We start from the raw sequence: 24433 nt of genomic DNA on the forward strand, positions 1-24433 counted from the left end.
TGGCTGTCTGTCTCTTTCTTTCACATGAGGATAAACAGTCTGATAGCACACAAACATACACAAACCAGACACACAGTTTGCACCTCTGTGAATCATATTCGCACACACACACAAAACACCAGTGTTCATGCAGAAAGAAATATGAGGTACTAAATCTTTCCAGTCAAAGATAGCATGGACCAGCACATCCATCAACACTGATAGATACATAACTCAAAGATATGAAGCATTTAATGCACACCACCTAGCGCCAAACATACTGACAATGCAACACACACACACACAGAAGTTGATAGTTCAAAGAGAAAGCCATGTTGACAGCTGTGAAAACTCACACACAAAACCAGGCAGGAGCAGCCATTCACACGCACTGAAATGTTTAGAAATCCTTCTCTGTGGAAAAGACCAGAATAGCACCAAAGTGAAAGGAAAACCAGGCCAAGCCAGGACATATCTCTCTGTTATTCTCCCCTCGATCTCCTTACCCCACAAATAATGAAAACCTCTCATTGTGCCTTTCAACCCTTTCCATCCCAATGACAAATCCGTTTTTTCCTCTCTTTCTCTGCTGTTAACGGACAAAAAACCCAAACACGTGCGCATATTTTATTGAGCCAATAATCTCTCTGTCTGTCCCCAAGTCCCTTGTCCCTCCCTGAACTTGGAGTTCAGCATTGTCCTTTCTGTTGCAGTTATCCAAACAACATGAGAAACAGCACTCATTTTATACCAGTGTTGATTCAATTTGATGCAAGTCATTATTGTAATATGTCTAAAAGCCCATTAATACCAATATTTTCAGAAAAAGTAAATTAGATTGTGTACAAATAGTCAGGGGGACATGCAAAAACATCTACCTTAATGTGCATCCCCAAAGTAAATCAAACAATGTGCCATCTGCCACCAAATAAATAGTGTCATTAAATTATTCTATAGCACTAGCACGCTAAAATCTAAGTGCGGCTAAACAACAGAACAAGACTAACAACAAACAGCTAAATGTGTCTCAGCGGGCATCAGCAGTTAGTCTGAAAGAGTCATCTCTCTCACAGACATATGCCTTTGTGCTTTCTGCAAGACATCATGTCTTAAATGTCTCGTGGTGTCCTTGAATGAAGTGTGGAAGATTTTAAAAATGACTGCAGAGGCAACGGTCTATTGGACAGAGTCCTTCCAAAATCTGCTCCTCCAACTATCCTCCTCTGCTAAGTTGATATCCAGGCATTGTCATGAGAGAATACTTGAGAGCTCTAGAGTAGATGGGTAAATCTAATTTATCAAGATTCATTGAAAGTAATGGTCAAGTTTTAACAAAAACACTAAAAAAGGAGCCAAAAATCAGTGATGACATTTAAATATCAAATGTCTATTACATTTACTCACTGTGTGCTATATAAATGTCATGGTACCGTAAAACACTCACACAGTGACTTCAGGTGAAATAGACAGAGGCTGCTGGATGACCACATTACAGAGCACAGTGTAAAACTCATCAACTCCCAAAATTGTTTTCATTAAAAGAATTAACTCAGACTCACTCCAACACATTGATTGGACCTCATCACCTAAAAGTGCAAACTGTTTTCAGATAACATATCAGCTGATACCTTTTTGTCTCTTTAATCATGACCAAAATGTTCCCTCATTAATTTTTTTAGATATAATCTATGCAGAGGCAATAAAATGAAAGCATGCCTGTAGAGGCTTCTGGATTATGTAACTATAACACTATGTCACATGTAGACAGTTTATATTAAATTGAACACTCTGAGCCTGTGGCATTTGAACTATGTGAACAGCTACAAATTATATTAATGTTTAAGCCCTGAAAAAGTCTCATATAGCACATTTAAACATAGTGAATCTCAGAGATTCAATAGCAGTTGTACAATATGTAACTAAAAACTGGGATCAGTCGTTGCCTTTTTGATGCATGATAAAGCAGTGGATGCACTATGATACACTGCAAATGTAAAAACCATTGTGACACTAAAGTGGGAACTTAATCTGACAGAAGTAAATCCACAACAGTCTTTGTGTAACTAATCGGCCACACTGATATATATGCGTGCACACAGCACAGCTACATTCTCTCTCGCTCTCTCACCCCCTCTCAGAGTCTATATGTCTCTTTAACATGCACATGCAAAATCCATGATAACAGCCCTTATAAAGTGCAGGGCTATTGCCATGCTGCACACGATGCAGCAAGGGCCAAGAGGCAAGCGGACCCCCCCCCTCCCCTTCCCTCCGCATGCTGATCATTAGAGATAGAAAAAGATGGAGACACACAGAGAGAGAGAGAGAGAGAGAGAGAGAGAGAGACAGAAGCACAGCAGTGGTGCCAGCTCCCCAGCAATTCAATCACATTTAATGCCTGGACAGCACAGGATGAAAACGTCTGCCGGTCACTGCTTTTAATATCACCAAAATAATGGTAATTCCATGAAAGTACGGCATAGGTTCATAGAGCAGGCAGCTAAAAAAAAAAAATCATCGATGATGATGGTACAAATTCTACTTTTTCTTCCTTTGTTCCCTCCGCTCTCCGTCTTTTTACTTTTCGTCTTGCATCGCCCCTTTCTTTGATATCCACATCTTTTTCCTCTCTCTTTCTCTTCTCCCCCATTCTGTCTTTAGCAGCAACAAAGAGATTAAAGAAGGATTACTTCTGACATGTCAATGTGATGTGCCTTCTGGGCTCAGTACTTTTTTTCCTTTCTCATGTAGTCCTAAGTCAATATCATGCATGCACACACACACACACACACACACACACACGAGTCAAAGTTGCACAAGTCCGAGAGAAGATGGAGTGAGAGAAAGGAGAGTCTCCATCAGTATTATCGTCACTTTATTCCATTATATCTGTCGTCATTCATCGGCTACATGCAGGATCTGCTGAAGAAGCAGGGATTGAAATGGATGGTGACAGACGGAGGGGGCGAAAAAGACGCACGAGGGAGAAAAAGGGGGATTGTTTTTAGGGCGATAACCTTTTGTTGTGATTCAAAGTACTTGCAGCTAGCAGGGAAATGAACTATTGATTAGGAAAAAAGGCAGAGGGGGGAGAGGGATAGGGCAAAAAGACACAGTGACTGAAATCACACCGAGTAGCCAACCGCCCACGCTGAGCCGTTATTCAAGCACACTCCCACAGACAATTAAATGCACATACATGTGGGAAAAAAAGACCCCATAATACAGTGCAGTTACCAAGAATAAACTCAGCAAACCAATAAACTATACACTGCTTTCACTGTCAATTCATCTAATTGGACATGCTCCCCAGCTTGGTATTCACTAAATAATTCCATTTCTCTACATTTTGTCCTCAAAAATATATCTAAGAGTTTTGTAGATCAAGTAGCTAACTGGCAGCAATTTGAGATATTTTACATCTGTCAATACCGCGCGGTATAATGCTGCCCAATGACTGGTTTAACACAGCGCACTGCTATATATATATCTGTTCATTTTTATGTTCTCCATTCCCTTTAGGTAAAAATAAACCAAACAGAATTAGACATACACGCTGAACAAGTCTCTTTGAAGAAATGTATTGCTTTCATATAGTGTTATTTCCATTACTGATATCCCATTGCAGAAGAACTGTCTGTTAATAGATTAAGGTTATTTAAATGACTCAACATTCCTGCACCACCCATGATCAAAAATACTGATGGAAGAAAAAGGAGAAGAAAAAAAAAAATCAACCTGAAATTTGGTAAGAAGGGTCAAATGCTATGAAAGCTTAGAAAGTGAACACAAACAACCTCCAGCCAGTGAGACACTCTGTGGAAAGGAGACGACACTATGAGTCGACACAGATTTCTATAGTACAAACCAGTCACCATATGTATAGATGACCCAGTTTTGGCTGCTGACAGAACAGACTGCAAAGCTGGAAATCCTTGTTATAATCTTAGCCCTTGACTGATTTCATAGTCATGTTTTCGCCACTATAAACCAAAGTACCTTCTAGTCATCGTACCAATAAAGTTTCAGCCTGGCAGTGAGAATATGTAGAACATGCGACTGCCATGCACTGGACGGATTACAGGGTGATCCATCAAACCAGTGAATTACACTGCTGCCCCCATAGGGCCACAGCCACAGCCTACAACCCCATATCGGTAGCCTCATAGCATATTTGCCTAAGTCATATTTTTTTCAGGTCATAGCCAATATGATAAAAAATGAAGCAGCGGTATTAAGAGTGTAAAGTTATGCAGATATCTCCATTTGACTAAAAATATGACTCAGGCAATTATGTTACGAGGCTAATGATATGTAGGATGAAGCTGTCCACTCCTCCAGCCTACTTATCAAACTGCAAACTTACAACTTCATTTTGCATACAATGAAAATAATGAGGAGACGAGGTGGTGGTGATGGTGGTGTGGGCTTTTGTAAACTCCACTTCCCTACTATTGCAGCTCCATCTGTATGTTTGCCACTTGACACCTCCACCTATTTGACTGGCATGCCATCTGCACTTTCATTGTTCTCATTTAAATAATACACATTTATTACCATCTTGGCCTGTATGAATTGTATTCGTTTGGCCCCTTGCAGCTGTCGTTGGTCCACGGCCCCCCCTTGAAAATATCCAAAAGGGCCAGCTTTTGGCAAACTATGCCCGGGTCGCTGCTGAACTGGCATGAGTTTAAATGGATCAAAAACCATGCCAGTCCTCGCTCTTTGGCTACATCATTATGCAAGATTAAGGTTAAACTGGTAGTTGATTGTGTGTTTTCAGTGTGTGTGTGTGTGTGTGCGTATTTTAATATGGATGAGATCTTAACCGTGCCTGTGCAGTTTAAAAATAAAAAAAAAAAATCAGACAGGTGCTTATCTTACTGCTGGTGTGCGCATGAGTTAGAGAGAGAGAGAGAGAGAGAGAGAGAGAGTGAGTGTGTGTGTGTGGAATAGAGGGCTTCTAATAGTCACTCTCACACACTTTTTGTGGTCTATCGCCCATTTGAGGCCACCGACTTGCGCAGCGATTATGTGTGCCCACCACCACCTCGCGTCCTCATCTCATCCTACAATACACACTTTCCAGCATCACCCCCCCCACCCCCACCCCCACCCCCATCCTCCTCCTCCTCTCTCTCTCTCTCTCTCTCTCTCTCTCTCTCTCTCTCTCTCTCTCTCTCTCTCTCTCTCTCTCTCTCTCTGTCTCTCTCTCCTCTCTCTCTCTCTCTCTCTCTCTCTGTCAGTGTCACTCTGCCCCCCTCCCCAACCTATAACCGGAGCTGGAGGTGCTGCTCCACATACCCTGCAAGAATACGCTCCCTGATGTCGAAATCACACCCAACACAACAGTGCCACACTTTGCCGGTGGTGGTGGAAAGCAGAAAAGACATAAGATTTTTTTTTTTTTTTTTTTTTTTTTTTTTGCCCGGCACTGCGGTATCTTACCATGAAATTTAGTACGGTGTTGTTGCACAAGTATAAATGATATTATAATGCGGGATCCCTCATTTCTAATCCCTCATTCGGGTCATCGTGCCTTCCTAAACCACCTGTTTTACGCATGTGATTCTAAATGAAATGATAGGAATATGTTGCCCTGTGGAAGTACAGTCTGCAGTTGCAATGTTTATTTTTTACAGATAGATATGAGTAATACTGTTATGAAACTATAAATGATAACATGATTAGGGATCAATGCAACTCAAATACCAACTTCATTTATTAGGATGTTATTTCCACACACACACACACATACAGTCTACAGTTGTGGATGCAAAAGGCATGGGTTTGCACATATTCTACCTGGAAATTATGTTCATGTGTAGAAACCATTTAAGGGGAAAAACCACTTAACAGAACAAGAAATGACCTGAAGACATGACATGAAGGCTGAAACCACCAGTCTGTGTTTCCTCAGACACGCACAGGGACCCTTATTGTGGTCGCGAATATAAGAAGGGGAAAAAAAAAAAAGCGCAGTAACTCACCGATGTGGATGATAGAATCCGACAGCACCGACTTCCACTCCTGGCTCCAAAAAACGGCAACGAGCAACATAGCAGAGATAACTTTCATGTTGTCCAAAAAAAAGATATTTCCTCCAAATCACAGAAAGAAGAAAAAAAAAACCACAGCTCTCTCTTTAGTGAGAGAGAAGAGAGTTCAAATACGGAGATGCGTGCCTTCTTCTTCTTCTTCTTCTTTTAGTCCATCTGTGGGGCGGCAAAAAGGAAATTCCCTGTAATCTCTGCCTTGATATTTTCTTCTCTTGACGTTACTGCGTGATGCCAGTAAAGATTCCCGAGATGTCACACACTCGTACCCTGTTGAAATTGCTCCCAACATTCAATCATAACACAGAGAGAGAGCGGAGAAAGACGCTGAGCCGCAGAGAAAACAAACCGCATCCAAAACGCCGACGCGTTAAGTCGAACTGAGGGGATGGACAATGTGGCCGCACATTTAAAAGGAAGAAATCGGAAACACTCGGTTAGTTATCTTGAAAAGCTGGTCCTGTTCGTAAAAAAAAAAAAAAAAGACCCGTGATTCCCTGCGTTTGAGACCTGGCGACGCAGTTTCCCCCCCTGCACCAAGCGCCAAACCTCCTCCACCACCAACAGCAGCAGCGGCAGCAGCAGCAGCCTGAGCCTCAGCCCACCAAACCAACGGGCAAAACTTCCATTTTCCCAAGAGCTTTGGATTTTTCCTTTCCAGATAAAACCACCCAAGAACTCACAGCGTGAACCCAACCACTTTTGCCGGAGTGATCATCGATGGCAAATGTTGAAAAACCTTGTCACATGGCATCACCGAGGCGAGGTACCATATTCCGAAATTGTCTCTAGTTTCCCGTGGACAGAAGGGATGAAGAGGAGGAGGAGGAGGATGAAAGCGGATCTGTTAAAAGGTCTACACAGCTCTTCTCTTTCGGTTCAGGATGGGAGAAGGTTGTAGACTAGGATGTCTGGAGAGAAAGAGAGAGAGAAAAAAAATGAACCAAACGATGCGCGCAACGACAGTCCGCTGTCCGCACTATACGTATGCGGGTACACGCGTCAGCCCCAGCATGCAAGGTGGCTGGTGAAGAGGAGGTATGCCGTGTCCGTGTGGGAGAGGAGAGGAGAGGGAGGGAGAGAGAGAGAGAGAGGGAGGAGACCCAAGAGAAGAGAGAGAGTGAGGAGAGAGAGAGAGAAGAGAGAAAAAAAAAAAGCAAATATGAGCAGCAGCAGTTGCCAGCCGGGGTGCGCAACTACCGTCTGGAATTACACAGAAAGAGACAGTAAGACGTGTCTGTGAGAGGGGATGGGGGTGTAAAGACAGACAGACAGACAGACAGATAGATGAAGACAAGGAAGGGGAGTGTGCCAACCTTAGTTCTGCCATGGGCACTGCCACAAATCCACTGCCTACATGCCACTTCAACAGGAGGTGCTGGAACGCTTCCTTTCTGAGGCAACCTTGTTTATGTTTGGTCATCAGCTGAGTGTTGCTTTAAAAGTTTGACACGAGCAACTAATTAAAATGCCCTGATGAAGAAGGCTGCATCATCATCCTCCATCCTCTGTCTGATCACACCTAGGAAATCTAGGACAGGATGCTTCTGTTTTTCATGCCTTTCCTTCCAACATGTTGATTCTAAATGCATTAAGGTCTTTACCCTCCATCTATTCAGTCATCCCTTTATTCAAACACACAAACACACACACCCCCTCTAAGGCCTGGCTCCCAAGGGTTCTTCTCTTAATCTGCCCCAGACCATGGATTAGGGATTAGGAAGGTTGGCTACCATTGCACTCGCTGTTTAGTCTGCATTCAAGGAACAGGAGATTACTGACAGTGATACTGATCCTGTGAAAGTTGCTCCCGTTTCTCCTTTTTTGACACTGTTGATTTATTATTAAATGTTTATATAACCAGTCACAGAGCATCCTCTTGTTCAGCAAGGGAGCTGCAGCTCAAAGTACATTGTTTAAAAAAAAGGAAAAGAAAAGAAAAGAAGGAAGGAAGAAAATGAATAATATAGCCTAGGTAAAACATAAACATCATATAAAACTGCAAGGTGTATTGAAGGTATTTTTTAATATACTCCATAAAAAATACTTTCCTTGTACTTCAACTTAATTTTGGTTTATATCAAAGCAAAAACTTAATCCGATTTCCGATTTTTTTATGAAAGTACCCGCACTTTAGGTTAAATCTACATGCAGTCATTAACCTATACTAATAAGAATATTCAAATAATACTGCAGTCCTTGAATTTATGGCATACAAATAAAACATTACCCAAAAACATAATTTAAATCATTTGATAAATGGAAAAGCAACACAACTAGGCTATTTCATTAAACCATATTAATACATGAAATGACCAGTAACAAACTAAATTCCTTTGGTTTCTGTCATACCTTCAGGGTTTAAGACGCTGGATAATGACATGTTCAAATAAGCCTTTTTTTTTTTTTTTTTTTTTTTTTTTTTTTTGCTTTAAGGGAAGCGTAAACTTGAGCTGCACTCAAATGGTTCTATCCATGCAGTTTATTTTGGAAAAATGTTATTGAAGCATGGATCCAGACTTGGCCACTGGGCACTTGGATGTTCATACCTATCATGCATTCACTTAGAACTGATCCTTCACTTTAATCCTCCTGTCTGTGTGTGGATGCTGATGAGTCTGTGTGTGGATGCCGTTTGTATAAAAACATACACTATCCAGCAGTGGTCAATAAGGTAAATTGTTTACTGATTGTAAAACCACAATGAAACATGCAGTTTTAGGTCACTGAACCGGAACATCTGTTGTTTTCTTAAAGGGGTCATATTTTTGCTAAACCCACTTTTATTAGTCTTTGGTTCATTTATTTGTGTATAATAGTTCAAAAAGTTTGAATTTGAACCCTCCAGGTGCTGCAGAGCTGTCTTTATATTCATTTTGGCAAAAATCAAGTGGATTTCTACAAGCTGTTTTAATTCCTTCTAAATTTGTTACGTCTATTACTAGTTACATCACGACATTTGCACATATAAGGTCCAAAATTCCAACAAACATTTCTCCGAGTAAAACATAATTATTTATCAGCAGCAGCGGTTGTAGTCCATACTGAAAATATGTCCAAACTTTGAGCCCATTACCTAAAATGTTCAGTTGTTCATTGTATTAACGAACACAAGTAGCTGAACGGGACAGAAAGCACGGTCAACAGCCTGGAGGGGGTGGGGCGTGAAGTGGCTCATTTGCATTTAAAGGGCCAGCGCTCAAAACGACTGTGACGGAGCATTACTGAGTGTGGACAGTGCACACTCACACTCACACGTCACACAATACATGCCACCCATGGACACGCCACACACAATACACGCCACACATACACACACAATACACACCACACAAGTACACATCACACAATACACAGGTACATGCCACACACATGCACAAGTACACATCGCGCACACACACACGCACACACACACACACACACAGTTTCCTGTAGTTCGTACGAGGGTGCACACTTGTTCATTCTACACACCAACATACGCACACATTCAACACATTCATGCTTGACACTCTCCACACACTCTGCTTCCTGCAGACTGACGCCGAGTCGGCCAAACAGGGGCGTAGCTATCGCCGCCATCTAATAAAGGGGGCGCCGGGCGGGATCACCTGACCATTTAATTGGTGGTTTTCACTTGTTAGGTTTACTTCTCTCTGGTAGAGAGAGGTTTGTGATAAATATAGAGTGGAAATGTTAAAGAGGGTATTTTTCTTTATTTCCCTTGTGTTCTGAGGTGTCTACTTCTTGTGATTTTCTGAGGAAAAATCATGTTTGAGTAATTGATTGCTGTGGGTCATGCCCAGTGGGAGGGGCTTTTCCCTATATATGTCGGCCATCTTGGCTTTGTTGTGTGAGTGAGATAGAGCTGACAGCACATTGTGGGTGTTTGTCAGTCTACAAAGAGGTTTTGACTTTTCTTTTCCTTTTTCTGTTAACTCATGTAAATGTTTGGGAGAACTGGAATAAAAAACCCTTTAAAGCATAGGTGTCAAACATGCGGCCCGGCAGCCAAAAGGTTCCAATCCGGCCCGCGGGATGAATTTGTAAAGTTCAAGTAAAGGCATCAAACTCAAAAATAATATCATAATAACCTATAAATAATGACAACACCAATTTTTTCTCTTTGATTTAGTGCAAAAAACATTAAATTATGAAAATGTTTACATTAACAAACTATCCTTTAACAATAAAATGTGAATAAACTGAACAAATATGAACAACCTGAAATGTCTAAAGAAAATTAAGTGCAATTTTAACAATATTTTGCCTGTTAATAAATGTTTTGTGCCTTTGTAGACATGACTGGTAATGCATTTGTATAAATGATAAGTCGAGGCCTAATATTGATAAAATTGTACTTGTATTTCTTAACAAATTCCATTTTTTCAAGTTGTTCACATCCTTTTTTGTTTGGATAGTTTGTAAATGTCAATACTGGCACAACTGAATGTTATTTTTTGGACTAAAATAATTGGGAGTTGTCATTATTTATTGGCTATCATGCTATTATTTTACTGGTCCGGCCCACTTCAGATTAAATTGGGCTGAATGTGGCCCCTAGAGGAAAATGAGTTTGACAACCCTGCTTTAAAGGAAGACCTTTATCTTTTTTTGTTTGTATTTTTCTTCGACTAGCCATTTTACGGAGTTTAAAAGTAGAGCCCCGCTACAACGACCTTTCTGGTTTCATTAGTCAGAAATAGGGTTGAAGATGAACCTGTGGAGTTGAATTAATGAAGAATTCAGACCCAAGAATAGCATTTACAGTTTATGTAGACCACAGGGAAATGTTTTAAAATGCATAATTCCATTTAAAAAAGCAAAATATCACTCCTTTAAGAAATGATACATCTTAAGCAGTGTAGTAATGGGGACAAGTATCATTCAAAGTCATAGGGTTTTATGCTTTAGCAGCGACACCTTTGTTGTTGGACATGTCAGACAGCAGAACACAACTCGAACAACAAACACTACTATGGGCAAATATCTTAAACAATCAAACAGTCTGAGATTAGCATAAGTCATAAATAATTTCATAAAACAAGACAAACGCAACAAACTTTTCACTGCTAAGCTAACACCAAGCCGATCCAACAGCACAAGTATTACTTCTCTGACACTAAAACTCACTGAAAAAGCCGAAGAAGAGCAAAAATAAAGGTAGAATTAGGAGGTAGTGATTATGATTTTTTTTTTCTTACTTTTGCTGTTTTCTGATGACAACTTGGTTTTTACCCCTCGGCCAACTTCTGGCCAAAGGGGTATTGTAATCATTTTGTCATCGGTCCATCCATCTGTCTGTCCATTCAATGACGTAATTGCATAATCCGAAGAATGCATTGACATATCTGCACCAAATTTATACTGTGGATGCATCTTGACATGGAGCAGAAGCCTATTGAAAATCGGTCACCTTGGCCTACTTTTCCAAGGTCAAATGGCATCAAATGTAGACACGACCCCTTTGTTGTTTGTTTGAAACAGCCTTGTGCAGTTGTAATATCTGAGTACTTTCAAATATAAATACGTATGTAATAAATTTCACACAAAGACAATCTAATCTAAATTATAGGGCAGTGACTTACAGAATCTTACACTATATTTGGCCAAGGGGGATTAAAAGTGTGCAGCACGTTATGTTATAGAAATGAAACTCCTACTTTCAGCTCCTGCATTGTTTTGTGTTACACTGAAATGATTCCTACTGGAAACAAATGGTTTGGTCCAGGTCTTAAATTATAAACAACCACCATTTTGATAAAGAGCATAAAGATTGGACTGTTTCAATGGAAAAAGGTCCTGTGGTCTGATGAGTCCAGATTAACAAAATAAAATGTGGGGGTTCTTTGGACAAGTGGTGTATGAGTTACTTCTCATTTAAACTACCTCCAACTCACTTTTGACTTCATGATTATTTGAAAATTCCACCTTATTTTAATGAAAAAATACAACAGGGCCTATCTAAGAAACAAAATTATATTGTCCGGATTACAGAGGTGATCCACTCAGTTAATGCTTTTGCAGAAATGCTTCACCTAGTTGTGTTGTTCCTTCTTCTGCTGTGTCCAATGTGCAATATAAGTGCTTTATATTATATGGCCTTTTTGTTCACTAAACCTAGTAAATAAAAGAAATCTATGACAATCTAACATAAGCTCCAAAAAACAGTGGAAGACGAGACAAAACTGAGGACAGATCATGTTTTAGGAAGCAGACCAAAGGATTGTTCCAACTTGGATCCTTAAACATCGACAGATAAGGTTGTCAAGTATTTGTCCTTTTGTTTCCTAAGGGACTTTAAAGAATCTTAATGCATATCTTAACAGTCATTGTGTGTAAAGTAACTCCACACTCAACAGTGGCTTGTATGCCTCTTTCTCTTCTCTTCCTCCAGCCCCTGATTTTATGGTGCATTAATGAGATATATATAAAGTCAGCAGAAATGTGGTTTACATAAATACTTTAATTACTATGTGGATGTGTATCTTTAGCACATAATGCCGATGCAGAAGGAGCCATAACTGCAAAATCATATCTAGAGGTCAAATGTTTTGCATAATGAGGTAATTATCAAATATGTTTACTATCAGTGGTTTGACATCCTTGCATCATTATCTGTTCATGCAGTTCTTTTGTGGTGGTGAAGTCACAGTGATTTTGACCTCAGACCACAACAATGTCATTAAATCTTGTTTCGGACCTAGGGAATGTGTCTGGCAGATTGGCAAAAATTCCCTCGAGAGACGCCAAATTTGAAATATAATGCAAAATGAGGGACAGAACTACAAATATTTTTTGTATATGTCCACTGTGGACACATGTGCATGGCAAAAAGTACTTCAGTTTTGGGGCAAATTCAACTTCATGCAGGTAAAGATCTCATGAACCCATCCTGTGCTGTGTACAAAACTTAACACACAGGCACCACAACAGCTCAACAAAAAGAAAAATACAATATCCATGTCCTTTTACATGTCTGCACTAATATTACTTGGCTTCTTGTGTGGCCCATGTTCTACTCTTCCCCATCTTTAATAAAAAATAGTGTCCGTTTTTGCCTCATCCTGCTAAAAGTGACAAACATGTTGATCACATTCCCTCGATTTGCAGTAAGGTTGGATATAAACTACAACACTCTATGTTCAACAGGATTCCATTTGTAGTAAACAACCTCTGACCAACAATTAAAACTACTGCTGTCAAACAATTCAAATTTTAATCACATTAATCACAGGGTTGCTGTGGATTAATTTTGATTAATCAAAATTTCATATCATTCCTTTCTCATCAACAGTCGTGGAAAAAATTGTTAGACCACCAAAAACAATGATTATCCAACCAAGCACCAACTCCTGTGTATATCATGTGACTAAAACAGACAGAAAAGAAAACACGGAATGCCTAAAAGCACTGTTTTTGGCAGTACGATGCCATAGCTATTGATGTAAGAACTTGATTTTGGTTATTATCAAGAAAACCATGGAAAATCAGCACTGAAATTAAACTCTTATGAGCTATTTTTGTTGTTATCATTATATTAGTCCAAACAAATGTACCATTAGTTGTACCAAGCATTAAAATGAACAAGAAATTGAAGAAAACAAGGGTGGTCTAATAATTTTTTCGGCGACTATAAATTAATTGCATTTAATTTTACATGAGCAAACAGACTCAAGAAAGAAGGGACTACATATGCACTTAATGTGTTTAGTAAACACCTTCAACAAAACAACTGAAAAAGTTTTTGTCTGTTTTTTGAAAACATTTATCCACATTAATGTGACCCTGTTACTCGTCTTTTAGCCAGCTACTAAAACAAACTTGTTGACATTGTCCGATAGGAGAGCTGACCGCTTCTTTTTTATGATGTTGCCTGCAACTGAGAACAGTCTCTCACACGGAACAGTGGTTGCAGGAGTGGTGAGATATGTGGTATTTGAAGCTGGAAGTGCTTCGGTGAAAAAAAAAAAATCCTTCCTGCAGAGCGTGTATAATACTTTATGTCAGTCAACTGTTCCATCTTGGGTTTTTTTGTGCTCAAATTTCCCATCCAGAGGGCCAACATGCTGTTTAGTGTCTTCCAGCTTTATGGGTTGGTTCTGCTGCCTGTCAGTACCGGATCAACTGCCCATTTGTTCATGTGCGACACTAACTCTACTTGGACAAACTGCCCCAAATGTGTTCACAGAGACGTTCAGAGTCATTCTGTGCTGCAGATGGGTTAACTGCATTAAAATTTTTAATCAGATTAATCATAATGATGGATTAATCTGTGTTAACGCAATAATTTTGGCAGCCATAATTAAAACACTTAAGTTTGAGATTAGTTTGAGTAAAAAGGATAGTCTGCAAGTTGGTGGTTACAGTTGCAGATATTCAATAGTAAGTGTTTTTTTTGTTTGTTTGTTTTTTTTGTTTTTCATGAACAAACACAGAATTCAATTTCCCATCAAAGAAAAGCGAGAAACCAAAACAGCCACAAGGAAAGTGCAGAACCTTTGTCAACAGATATGTCCAACACAGCCTGCACATCAGATGGCCAGAAAAGATTTCCAACTCCAACAAACAAAGAAGAATAAAGCAAATTGCCACTGAAAAGAGGGTCTGGAGAGGAAAATGAAAGGACCCAGGCAATGTTACCAGAGAAGGCACTGGACTGGAACCCACAAAGGAAAAGAAGGGTGGGTAGGCCACAGCAGTCCTGTTGCACAAATGATGAACTGAAGATGGATGGATGTTAATGGAACAGCTTAAAACCAAATCTGCTGGGGGAGTGTTACTGAGGCCCTGTGCTCCCAAAAGGGCCAAGAGGATTATATTATGCTTTTTAAGTGTCAAAGTTTTTCAGGGAGGGGTAGGACTGGTGGTTTAGGACTGAGTAATCAACTGTCACTTCCCTTATCCAAACTATCAGTACCACACTGGGCTTTATAATCCAATATTGCTCAATATCTGTTAAGTAGTGTGAGCACATTACTAGTTAAAACTGCAAAAGCCACCATCAGGGGAAAAACCACCAGAATTTCAAAGTATACACCCAATTTCTGCAGCTGAACCTTCATCATTCAACCCACTGTAGAAAAATTAAGATGCATTTCCAAGCTTTTCTGTGTTGAATCACAGAATAGAGTAGGAGAGTCGTGTCTAGTTAAGTCTAGAACGGCTAAAATTAACTTAGAGGACTTATTTATGTCTTTGTGCATAAGAAATCAATATAAGTGAATCCCAAAAGGAACTTTGTGTTGGTAAATGCAAGTTATGCAAATTTACAGGATTTCAGTTCTGGTCCAACATGTTGATGGTCATATGAACTATGTTTTCAGCTCAAAAATGTCCAGTTTCATCACAATTAATGCTATATTTTCATGTCACAAATGGCCAAGTTATATTTGAACTGAATTTACCTGAAAAACAAATATTCTATTCTTTCAGATTCCCCAATTTTTGTTACAAGATTATATACTACATATCACATGTTATTTTTACAGGTTGCAATATGGAGTATGGTGCTGATCCATCCTGCTTATGTTACGCCAATACATACATTAAGAATGTCACACGTCACATTTTAAATCAACAGTTTTCTAATACTAAGCATTTTTATAAAGAAATTACAATTCTATATTGTTATTTACTCTTTAGTATGATGATAAACTATACAATAAATAATTCTGATCCTAGTTTTTTGCACAGGGATCATCTGTGGAAACAGTGACATGGCTGCCGAGCATCAGTATGATGGGATCCGTAACAACCATGTCACATCCGTCCACTGCCACATTTTGTGTTTTTGTGTCAGCTGTTATTGTTTCAGATCCACAATACTAACATTTATGAATAAGAGGATAATTAGCAATAGTAAGTATATAAATTTATTACTAATAAAGTACTGGTACTGACCAGATCATCATGGGTAATGTCACGTCCGTCCACCAGCAAAAGTTTTCACATACACATGCTATTTAAAATCCAATATTTCTGAAAATATAACTTCCACTGTCAAATAATATCAGTAGTCTGTGCACAAATGTATTAGCATTATTTCAACACAGTTCTATGCATTTCTTACAACTTTTTTTTTTTTTTGACAAAAATGGCCACTCATTTGAACCCCTAAGTATATTTTAGCTGATTAACATTTACAGTTGCCAGCCACAGGGTAGAAAACAGGTAGAGTTCTTCTTTCATGTCAGTCTACATACATTACAATATGATTAACCCATAAAAACCCAGGCTACTTTTGTGGCAGCATCCAAATGCATTTTTGTTTCTTTTTAACCTTTCTTAAGTGATTTATTACCATTTATTGTAATACTATCCTCTTTACTTCACTTTTTTCAGTGCAAATCATGTATTTTCCTATATCTAATTTACTGATTATGTTCATGTTCATAAAAGCTCAGATTAAAGTTGTGGGTTATTATATCAAAAACAGAGAAAACTGAAGAAAAAGTGACTTAATTCAGCAAAGATATCAATAACTGAACATGAAAAAATGTGTCCATCCACTGTCATTGATCCAACTCCATGGGTTTTACTGGTCAATCAATGTTGTAGAAGTTGATGGTGTTTCCACGGAGCATCTGAACATCCAAATGGCTCATATCTGATGACCATGAAAAGATGAAAAACTGTATTTTACACCAATTATTTACATGGATTGATAGAATTAATGATTCAGAAATAATAAACATTTTCGATCAGTGGATGCTTCTAGTCGATGTTGGATGTTTGGGTTTTTATGGGTTAAAGGTAATTATGGAATCTGATGCCACTGACACCAAAAAAACTATCAGCATGAAACTGTGGGTGTTTTGATATTTTTCTGTTATTTCTGTTTTTAGCAGTGCGACAGTGAAACTGATTTGTAAACAGCCAGATCATGACATTGCAGCTATACATTTAGAGGATTAAAGTTGAGGTGAACATTTTATCTGGTGGATTTTCTTCATTTTTTTTCCTCTATGTGATATTATTGCTTAAAAAAAAAGCTTCTGGTAAATCTTCAATCTCTCAGCTGCTGCCTTTGTTGTGTAACCTGTCACCTTGAAGTGTTATGTGTTTAGTTGTGTGTTTGTGTCAAAGAGATTTTATCTGGACACTATTAACGCCATGCCTTAAACCCATTTGAAGCTCTCACAAACCTTAAAAGGCACACATGCACACTCTTAAAAAAGGCAGACAGAAATGCTTTAAATTACCTTAACTTTTTATTTGTTTGTATATTATGCAAAAGCTACTGCTCTGATTTTCATGGAATTTAATTAATGAAAAAATTACAAGACCGTCGGGCCTCAGTAAAGGAGATGTACTTGAAATACCCTTCCAGATTTTCAAATTTTTGGTTTGTTTTGTTTGTCTAAATCCATACAGTTCCTGAGGTGGATCCAGTAAAATGAGTTTTTGTCTCTTTTTCCTATAATTGTGCATGTCTTGGCGGAGGTAAGGACTCTAATGAGAGCCCCCACTAGTTTGGGCGTGAGCTGGGTGGCTTGTTAGCATGCATGCTTGGTGCTGTCACTATCTCTCAAGGACATAGTCTGTCTGGGGGGGGGGGGGTGGAGGGGACTGAAAAAAAGTACATGGAGGTCTGCATCTGTGAATTCACGTAGATACAGGTGTAAGTGTGTGTGTTCCTCTTTCTGTCCTGGTTTGGACTTGGACCTGAATGCACAGTGATTCAAAAGGTTAAAAAAAAAAAAAATGAAGTTCCCGCCTTTTGAGAGTTGAGAATTTTAGAGGTTAAGCATTCAGCCGAGATGGTTAAGGTTAGACTGAGGAGCTGGGGAATGCACAGTAACAATGAGCGTCCTCAGGGGGTGGTGAAACAAACATCTATGTGTGTGTGTGCGTATGTGCTCATATCTATCTGTGTGTTTGTCAAATATTTTTCAGAATGTATAAAGAAACTGTCTGTGTGCGTTGGCTCTGAAGTCATTAAGTAGCAGGGGAGTAAAAGCCAACATTAGTGTGTCAGAAGTAGATCTTGCAGTCATGGGCATTTGTTGTGTGTGTCTGTGTGTATGTGTGTTATTTGTGCATGCTTCCAAACAATGGACCAGACAGCAATTATTAAGCCTGAGTACCATCAGACACTTTCAAATGGCCACTAACAACCCACAGAGATGATTAATTCTCGCGGAAAAAGCAAACAGAACAAAGATCAGCACACACTGGCATTTATGTATACATAAACAAAACCGCAACATTTTCCCTTAACTATTAAGACTGATGTTGACAGATATCAAACCTGAAGCACATTTACATTTTCATCATTTTCTGCTTGCATACTTTAGAGTTTAGTACACAAACGCACAACAATGCGTCAACCATCCTGCTGAGATCGCAATGAATGATCACCTTTCGGATGGAAATGAGGTGAACCTTATTAATATCATTTATCTAGCAATATTTTAGAGGTGCTTCACCTGTCCACCTCCCGTTGACTTCTATGTGCTAAATAGCTACCAAATGTGGCAGAGAAGGATGTGTTTTGAGCGTCGCAGGGTTTAGTCTTATTCCAGCTCATTCAAGAAACATGGCACCATCTCCTGGGAGAGCCGAGTTTCAGAGCACCTCACAATGGATATTCATGTGTATCGTTGATGCAGCAAAGAACTAGAAGAGAATACAGAAGAAGTGTAAAGAAGCACATGAAGGATAGAAGGATTCGGTTAAAGGAGCACAAAAAGGTGAATGTAAAGGGGAATATATGGTCGTGCGTAACTTTGATGTGCATATTTTCAATTCATAGGGAGTTTAGACGTTACTCAAGGGAAGGAAAAGCTGCCGTAGATAATAAACAGCCTTTGACCTGCATGCTCTTTAGTAGAACGTGTGTGTATCATGTTTTTAGTTCTAGTCTTAATTTGTCATTTATTCACCTCTCTGTCAAATGTCTTGAAGCCTTCTGAAGTGAGTAATAAAGTGAAATCCCTCTATACCCTGTATTCCCCTAAACCCAGGAGACAAAGAAAAAGGGCAGGGTGGGGGGAAATCGTATTGGGGAGTGAGATGGGTGGGGTATTGTCAGACACAGAGCCAGAGAAACACAAGAAAGACTGGGTGAAAGATGTAGATCCTAGCCTGAGGCCCAGGCACTGAACCAACTCAGGGTGCTGAGATTAGGTTCTCAGGGGTAATTACACAGGATTAACACCCCACCCCTCCCCCTCTCCTGACCATGAATATGTAATAATCAAACAAAAACAAAGACTGCAGACAGAAATGCAACATTTGAGTACAGGATATAATGTTCTGTTCTGTTAAGAGCCCTACTTTAAGGAGTGATATTTTTTTTTTTTTTTTTATGGAATTATGCATTTTAAAACATTTCCCTGTGGTCTACATAAACTCTAAATGCTATGCTTGGGTCTAAATTCTTCATTAAGTCAAGTCCACAGGTCCATCTTCAAACCTATTTCTGAGTAATGACACCAGAAAGGTCGTTTTGAGCGCTGGCCCTTTAAATGTAAATGAGCCACTTCACACCTCACCCCCTTCAGGTTGTTGACCGTGCTGCTCTGTCTCATTCAACAAACAACTGAATATTTTAGGTAATCGGCTCGAAGTTTAGACATATTTTCAGCTTTTACTACAACTGCTGCTGCTGATAAACAGTTATGGGTCACTCTAAAAAATACTTGTCCGAAGTCTTGACCATATATGTGCAAATGTCATGACATAACTAGTTGTAAAACGTAACAAATTAAGCAGGAATTGAAACGGGTTGTAGAAATCCACTCGGTTTTTGCCAAAATGAATATAAAGATAACTTTGCAGCACCTGGAGGGTTCAAATTCAAACTTTTTGAACTGTTAGGGTCCCCAAATACACAAATAAATGCACAAAAACTAATAACAGTGGGTTTAGCAAACTATGACCCCTTTAAACCAGAAGCTCCTCTTTTACATCCACACCAATATTCTTCCTTGTTATTCAGGAACGGTATACTGGAACAAACACAAACACTCAAATATCACTGGAGGTAGTCTGGCATTTTGTGCGGTCAGGGGTCTGTGGGACACTATTCATGTTGTGTTGCTGGTAAAACGTGTTTAGCTTCGAACCACAGAACAGTGGAGGCATTTTGGGGAGCTGTCCAAATGTAACGGTGCTGAAACTGTCTGCTGGGAGATGCCTGCTCAGCACCGGAGCTGTTCTTAAGCCTGGTGCTGAAATTCAACTCAAGCACAGAACAGTGTATAGCATATTGTATTGCTAGTATAGGTTATGTTTACTTATAATGCCAATATCTCCCAGCATTACCTGTGCACTGATCTATAAAAAAAAAAAAGGATATACTGGTGTATGCTGGAGGGATGCGTCGATTGCCAATAATGATATTAATAATTTAAATGGCAAATCTGGCTAATAAGCAATGCCAATACCACTGCTATTTTCTGTTGATATTTATTTATTCACATATTTATTTATTTGCTTATTTACTTTGTCACTCACATACTTATTTATTTATACTTGCTGTTCAGAGTAAGAGTAAGAATAAGAATCCTTTTTTGTCACTGGTGACATTGTAAAAACACATTTCCATTGACAACCTGTTTCAGCAGCTCTTCATGACAGTTGTTTCCCTAAAGGGGGTAAATAATATTGTGATTTATCCCCTTTTGTGTCAGAGAAACATTGAAACCTTCATTTTGTGTATTAAAAAAACCGAGTCAACAAAGCAGTTTTTTAAGACGTTTTAGGGCTGTTCTCACATTTCTTACAGTAAAAAACAACAGATAATCACTGGCTGTTGCCATCTATGAAAAGATATGTTATACAACAAAAATCAGTATGGGTTCAGATCAGCTGTTTGATTGATACATCTGCACATGCCATTCATTCCTGTAATTTACAAATTGCTGATAGTGGTATCAAATATCAATAATTATAATCTCAATTTGGCTGACACAAATGTTATTTTCTGATTATTAGTTTGTCGTTCTTGTTATTTATCTCCTTGTTTTTGTACCAAGAAAACAAAGAAATCTTCTTTTTTTTTTATATAAAACACAGGCTAACTGGATTATATTTCAATTTATCATAACTCAGTCAAACTCAAGCCTGCTGTGAAATGGTATCTTTTGTATTGATTCTCAAAATTGGCTTTGGCTGACAGACAAATTTGGCAAATTCCAATATACCTGTGCATCATGTCTATGAGCATCTTTCCTCTGATATTGTTCAATAATATGGGTGGCATGGGGGGGGGGCAGTGGTTAGCATCGTCACCTCATGGCAATAAAACCTTCTGTCTTCTCTTGACGTACTCCAGCTTCCTACCACCATCCTAAGACACTACCTTCATCCACTTGTAGCCAGGATATCCTCCTCAAATGAATCAATTAATTTCACGTAATAGCGGCTCAAGACAAAATTATAACATTTAAAAATAAAAAAATAAAAAAAAGGATCAGTTGTATGGTGTGGACAAATGATAAACTTACTGTATATTATAACATGACAGCTGTTTTTTTTTAACTTTGCTGCTGACCTCATCCATGGCAGCACACTGAATTTTCATGTTGGAACTCCAGTTTATATATCCAAACAAGCAGTTTACCTCAATCTAATGTAAGTAATACACTGACTATGGATACAACCCTACTTCAAATAACTCACACTACTCCTTTAAAGTGAAGTAGAACGTTCTGTAAGAAAAGATGAGGGCGATCAAGGTATCTGTATCCAGGTGACACCTGTTTCCTGCTTACACTGGAAAACGTGTCCCACTTTTAACCTCTATTAATACTCACTAATACAGAGTACCGTCATTGTCTGCAAGTGTGACTTTATGTGAAGAGACTCTCCAAAGTGAAGTGCCAGTAAGGAGGGGCAGATTCTGGAAAAAGGTCTGTATGGGCCTGATGATGATTGCTAGGTTGCACTCGATATGGAAATTCTGTCTGTTCTCCACAAGTAGACAGTTGAACACAGGCTTCTTGTAAGCCTCAACCATACAGAATTAATACTCACTTACATGCAGTGTGAGATTTTTTTTGTAAAAAGTTTGAGTTACGTATTCAGTTTTAAAGTAGTCACTGAACTGATCAGTGTATCTTTTACTGTGTAATAGAGATGGCGGCAAGGGAAAGCACTGGATGGTAAAACCCCAGTAACCGTCCACCACGGATAAATTTAAAACCACATTCAGTAAAACCACATGGGGAGCTGTGCCCTGTCTGTGAAGCTGAAATATGGTAATTCAAGCCATTAACATGTGATATTTGGTGGATGCTTTTATGCTAAGAGGCTTACAGCTCCATGAGTGTGAATCTTTTCTATTTTTTCTTTTCTTTTTTTTTATTGTGAGTGACCCCAGTGGGAGCTGAACCCCTAAAATTACATTTCTGTAACCTTCAAAATATGCAAGATCACTCATCTATTTCTGTTGCTGTGCTGCCCAATTATTTCTTTTTTTTTTTGGCTCCTGTCAGATTAATACAATCTGGGCAACACATGACTTTACCTACTTACCTACTACAGAAAAACTGTAGATTATGGATAATAATTCACTGTATTTTGATGTTTTACATGTACTACAGGGTGGGGAAGCAAAATTTACAATATTTTGAGGCAGGGATTGAAAGACAGTGTATGACCAATTAGTTTATTGAAAGTCATGAGAATTTAAATCTTCAAATCATATTTAACTGCATTTCTAACGGTCTTATTGTCTACCTCAAGTTCAATTGCCATTTTTCTCATGGATTTGGTTGGATCCTTTAGGATTTTGGATTTGAGAGATTTAATAAAAGCTTTGGTACGTTTTTTGTTGCTTCCTCCACTTCCAGACTTTCTCGTAATAGTTTTGCTCATAGTCATTCTCTTCTTTACATTATAAACAGTCTTTATGGACACTCCAACTATTTTTGAAATCTCCTTTGGTGTGACGAGTGCATTCAGCCAATCACACACTTTGACGTTTGCTTTCCTGATTACTCATATGGGCAAAGTTTCTGAAAAGGTATGGATAATAGTGTTAGGTATGATTATGACATCAATATAGGTTTGGTTTCAAAACAATTGACGTAGTGCCTGCTGAGAAAAAACAACTAAATGTTCATTGTAAATTTTGCTTCCCCACCCTGTAAATATTTCTTGATGATTCTAAAGTAATTCCTAGATGGATTTGGGTTGTGGGTACGAAATTATGGAATGAACCTGATGATGAATTTAAGTTGTTCACTTCCTTCATAAAGTTTAATAAAGTGCCTTAAGTTTAAAATCATTTAGGAATATTGAATTGAGATGGTAGATATGTTATAGTGTGAATGCTTGATGCTTTACACATTTAATTTAATGTAAGCAGTGTATCAGGTGAAAATTATATGCAAAAAAAATAAGCTTTTGTTCTAGCCTATTCATTTTTTGTTTTTTTATGTTTATTATAATTATTGTACTAAGTGTAATGATTAATGTACAAACTCATTCATTCATTTATTCATTCCTGAGTCAGAAATAACATCGAATTAATAAAGCCTGCAAGCTTTGTGGAACTTAGCTGCTCTTGCTCTGTATGTGTTTGTAGATGCCGTTTCCATACAAATCCTGTGGAGCAGTGCATGGCTTTTTAGTTGATAAAATAGATCCATGAGCCACACACATTGGACAAACAGAGAAACTGATTTGTGTCTGGAGTAAACAGATGTCCTGTCTGATTGGAGATGTTGTATCAGTGCTCCTACAATTACAATCATTAGCGATCGTCCCATGTTCCTCCCTATCATTGCTCTTTAGCAGCTTTTAGCCTGACTATCTGGTTTAAAGCCTATTATTTTATAAAACCAGTACACCACACAGAGCCAACCAAGTTAAACACTGAAAAAATAATGTCTGTGATTCTGATTATTGAATATAGCTACAGCACACAAAATAATATCGCATGTAATGTATAGAAAATCCACATTTATTATATATGTACGCATATACAGTTACGGAAAAAATTGTTAGACCACCCTTGTTTTCTTCAATTTCTTGTTCATTTTAATGCCTGGTACAACTAAAGGTACATTTGTTTGGACAAATATAATGATAACAAAAATAGCTCATAACAGTTTAATTTCAGAGCTGATATCTAGCCATTTTCCATGTTTTCTTGATAATAACCAAAATCACTTCAGTTCTTACATCAATAACTATGGAATTGTACTGACAAAAACAGTGGTTTTAGGCATTCCATGTTTTCTTTTCTGTCTGTTTTAGCCACATAATACACACAGGAGTTAGTACTTGATTGCATAACCATTGGTTTTGATGACTTTTGATGGTCTAATAATTTTTTCTGCAACTGTATAAACACATATCACGTATATAAGAGTTAGAATTAAAGTGCAAGTTATACTAAACTCCTACGGTTTGTGTTTTCTTTTCCCACTTCTGACTTTACTAAA

At 38.5% G+C, this 24433-nt stretch overlaps 1 protein-coding gene across 1 annotated transcript in view; it reads right to left on the reverse strand.

Annotated features, from left to right (window-relative positions):
• Positions 1-7053, reverse strand: part of grid2 (glutamate receptor, ionotropic, delta 2) — a 905841-nt gene extending 898788 nt beyond the window's left edge. Inside the window, exon 1 of the mRNA XM_030143377.1 lies at positions 5970-7053. Within this exon, the coding sequence (XP_029999237.1) occupies positions 5970-6057 (88 nt within the window). The 5' untranslated portion in view covers positions 6058-7053. The remainder of the gene's footprint in view (positions 1-5969) is intronic.
• Positions 7054-24433: the final 17380 nt, after the last annotated feature.

The sequence above is a fragment of the Sphaeramia orbicularis genome, chromosome 9 (genome assembly GCF_902148855.1).
Source record: "Sphaeramia orbicularis chromosome 9, fSphaOr1.1, whole genome shotgun sequence".
In the NCBI taxonomy this organism is placed as follows: domain Eukaryota; kingdom Metazoa; phylum Chordata; class Actinopteri; order Kurtiformes; family Apogonidae; genus Sphaeramia; species Sphaeramia orbicularis.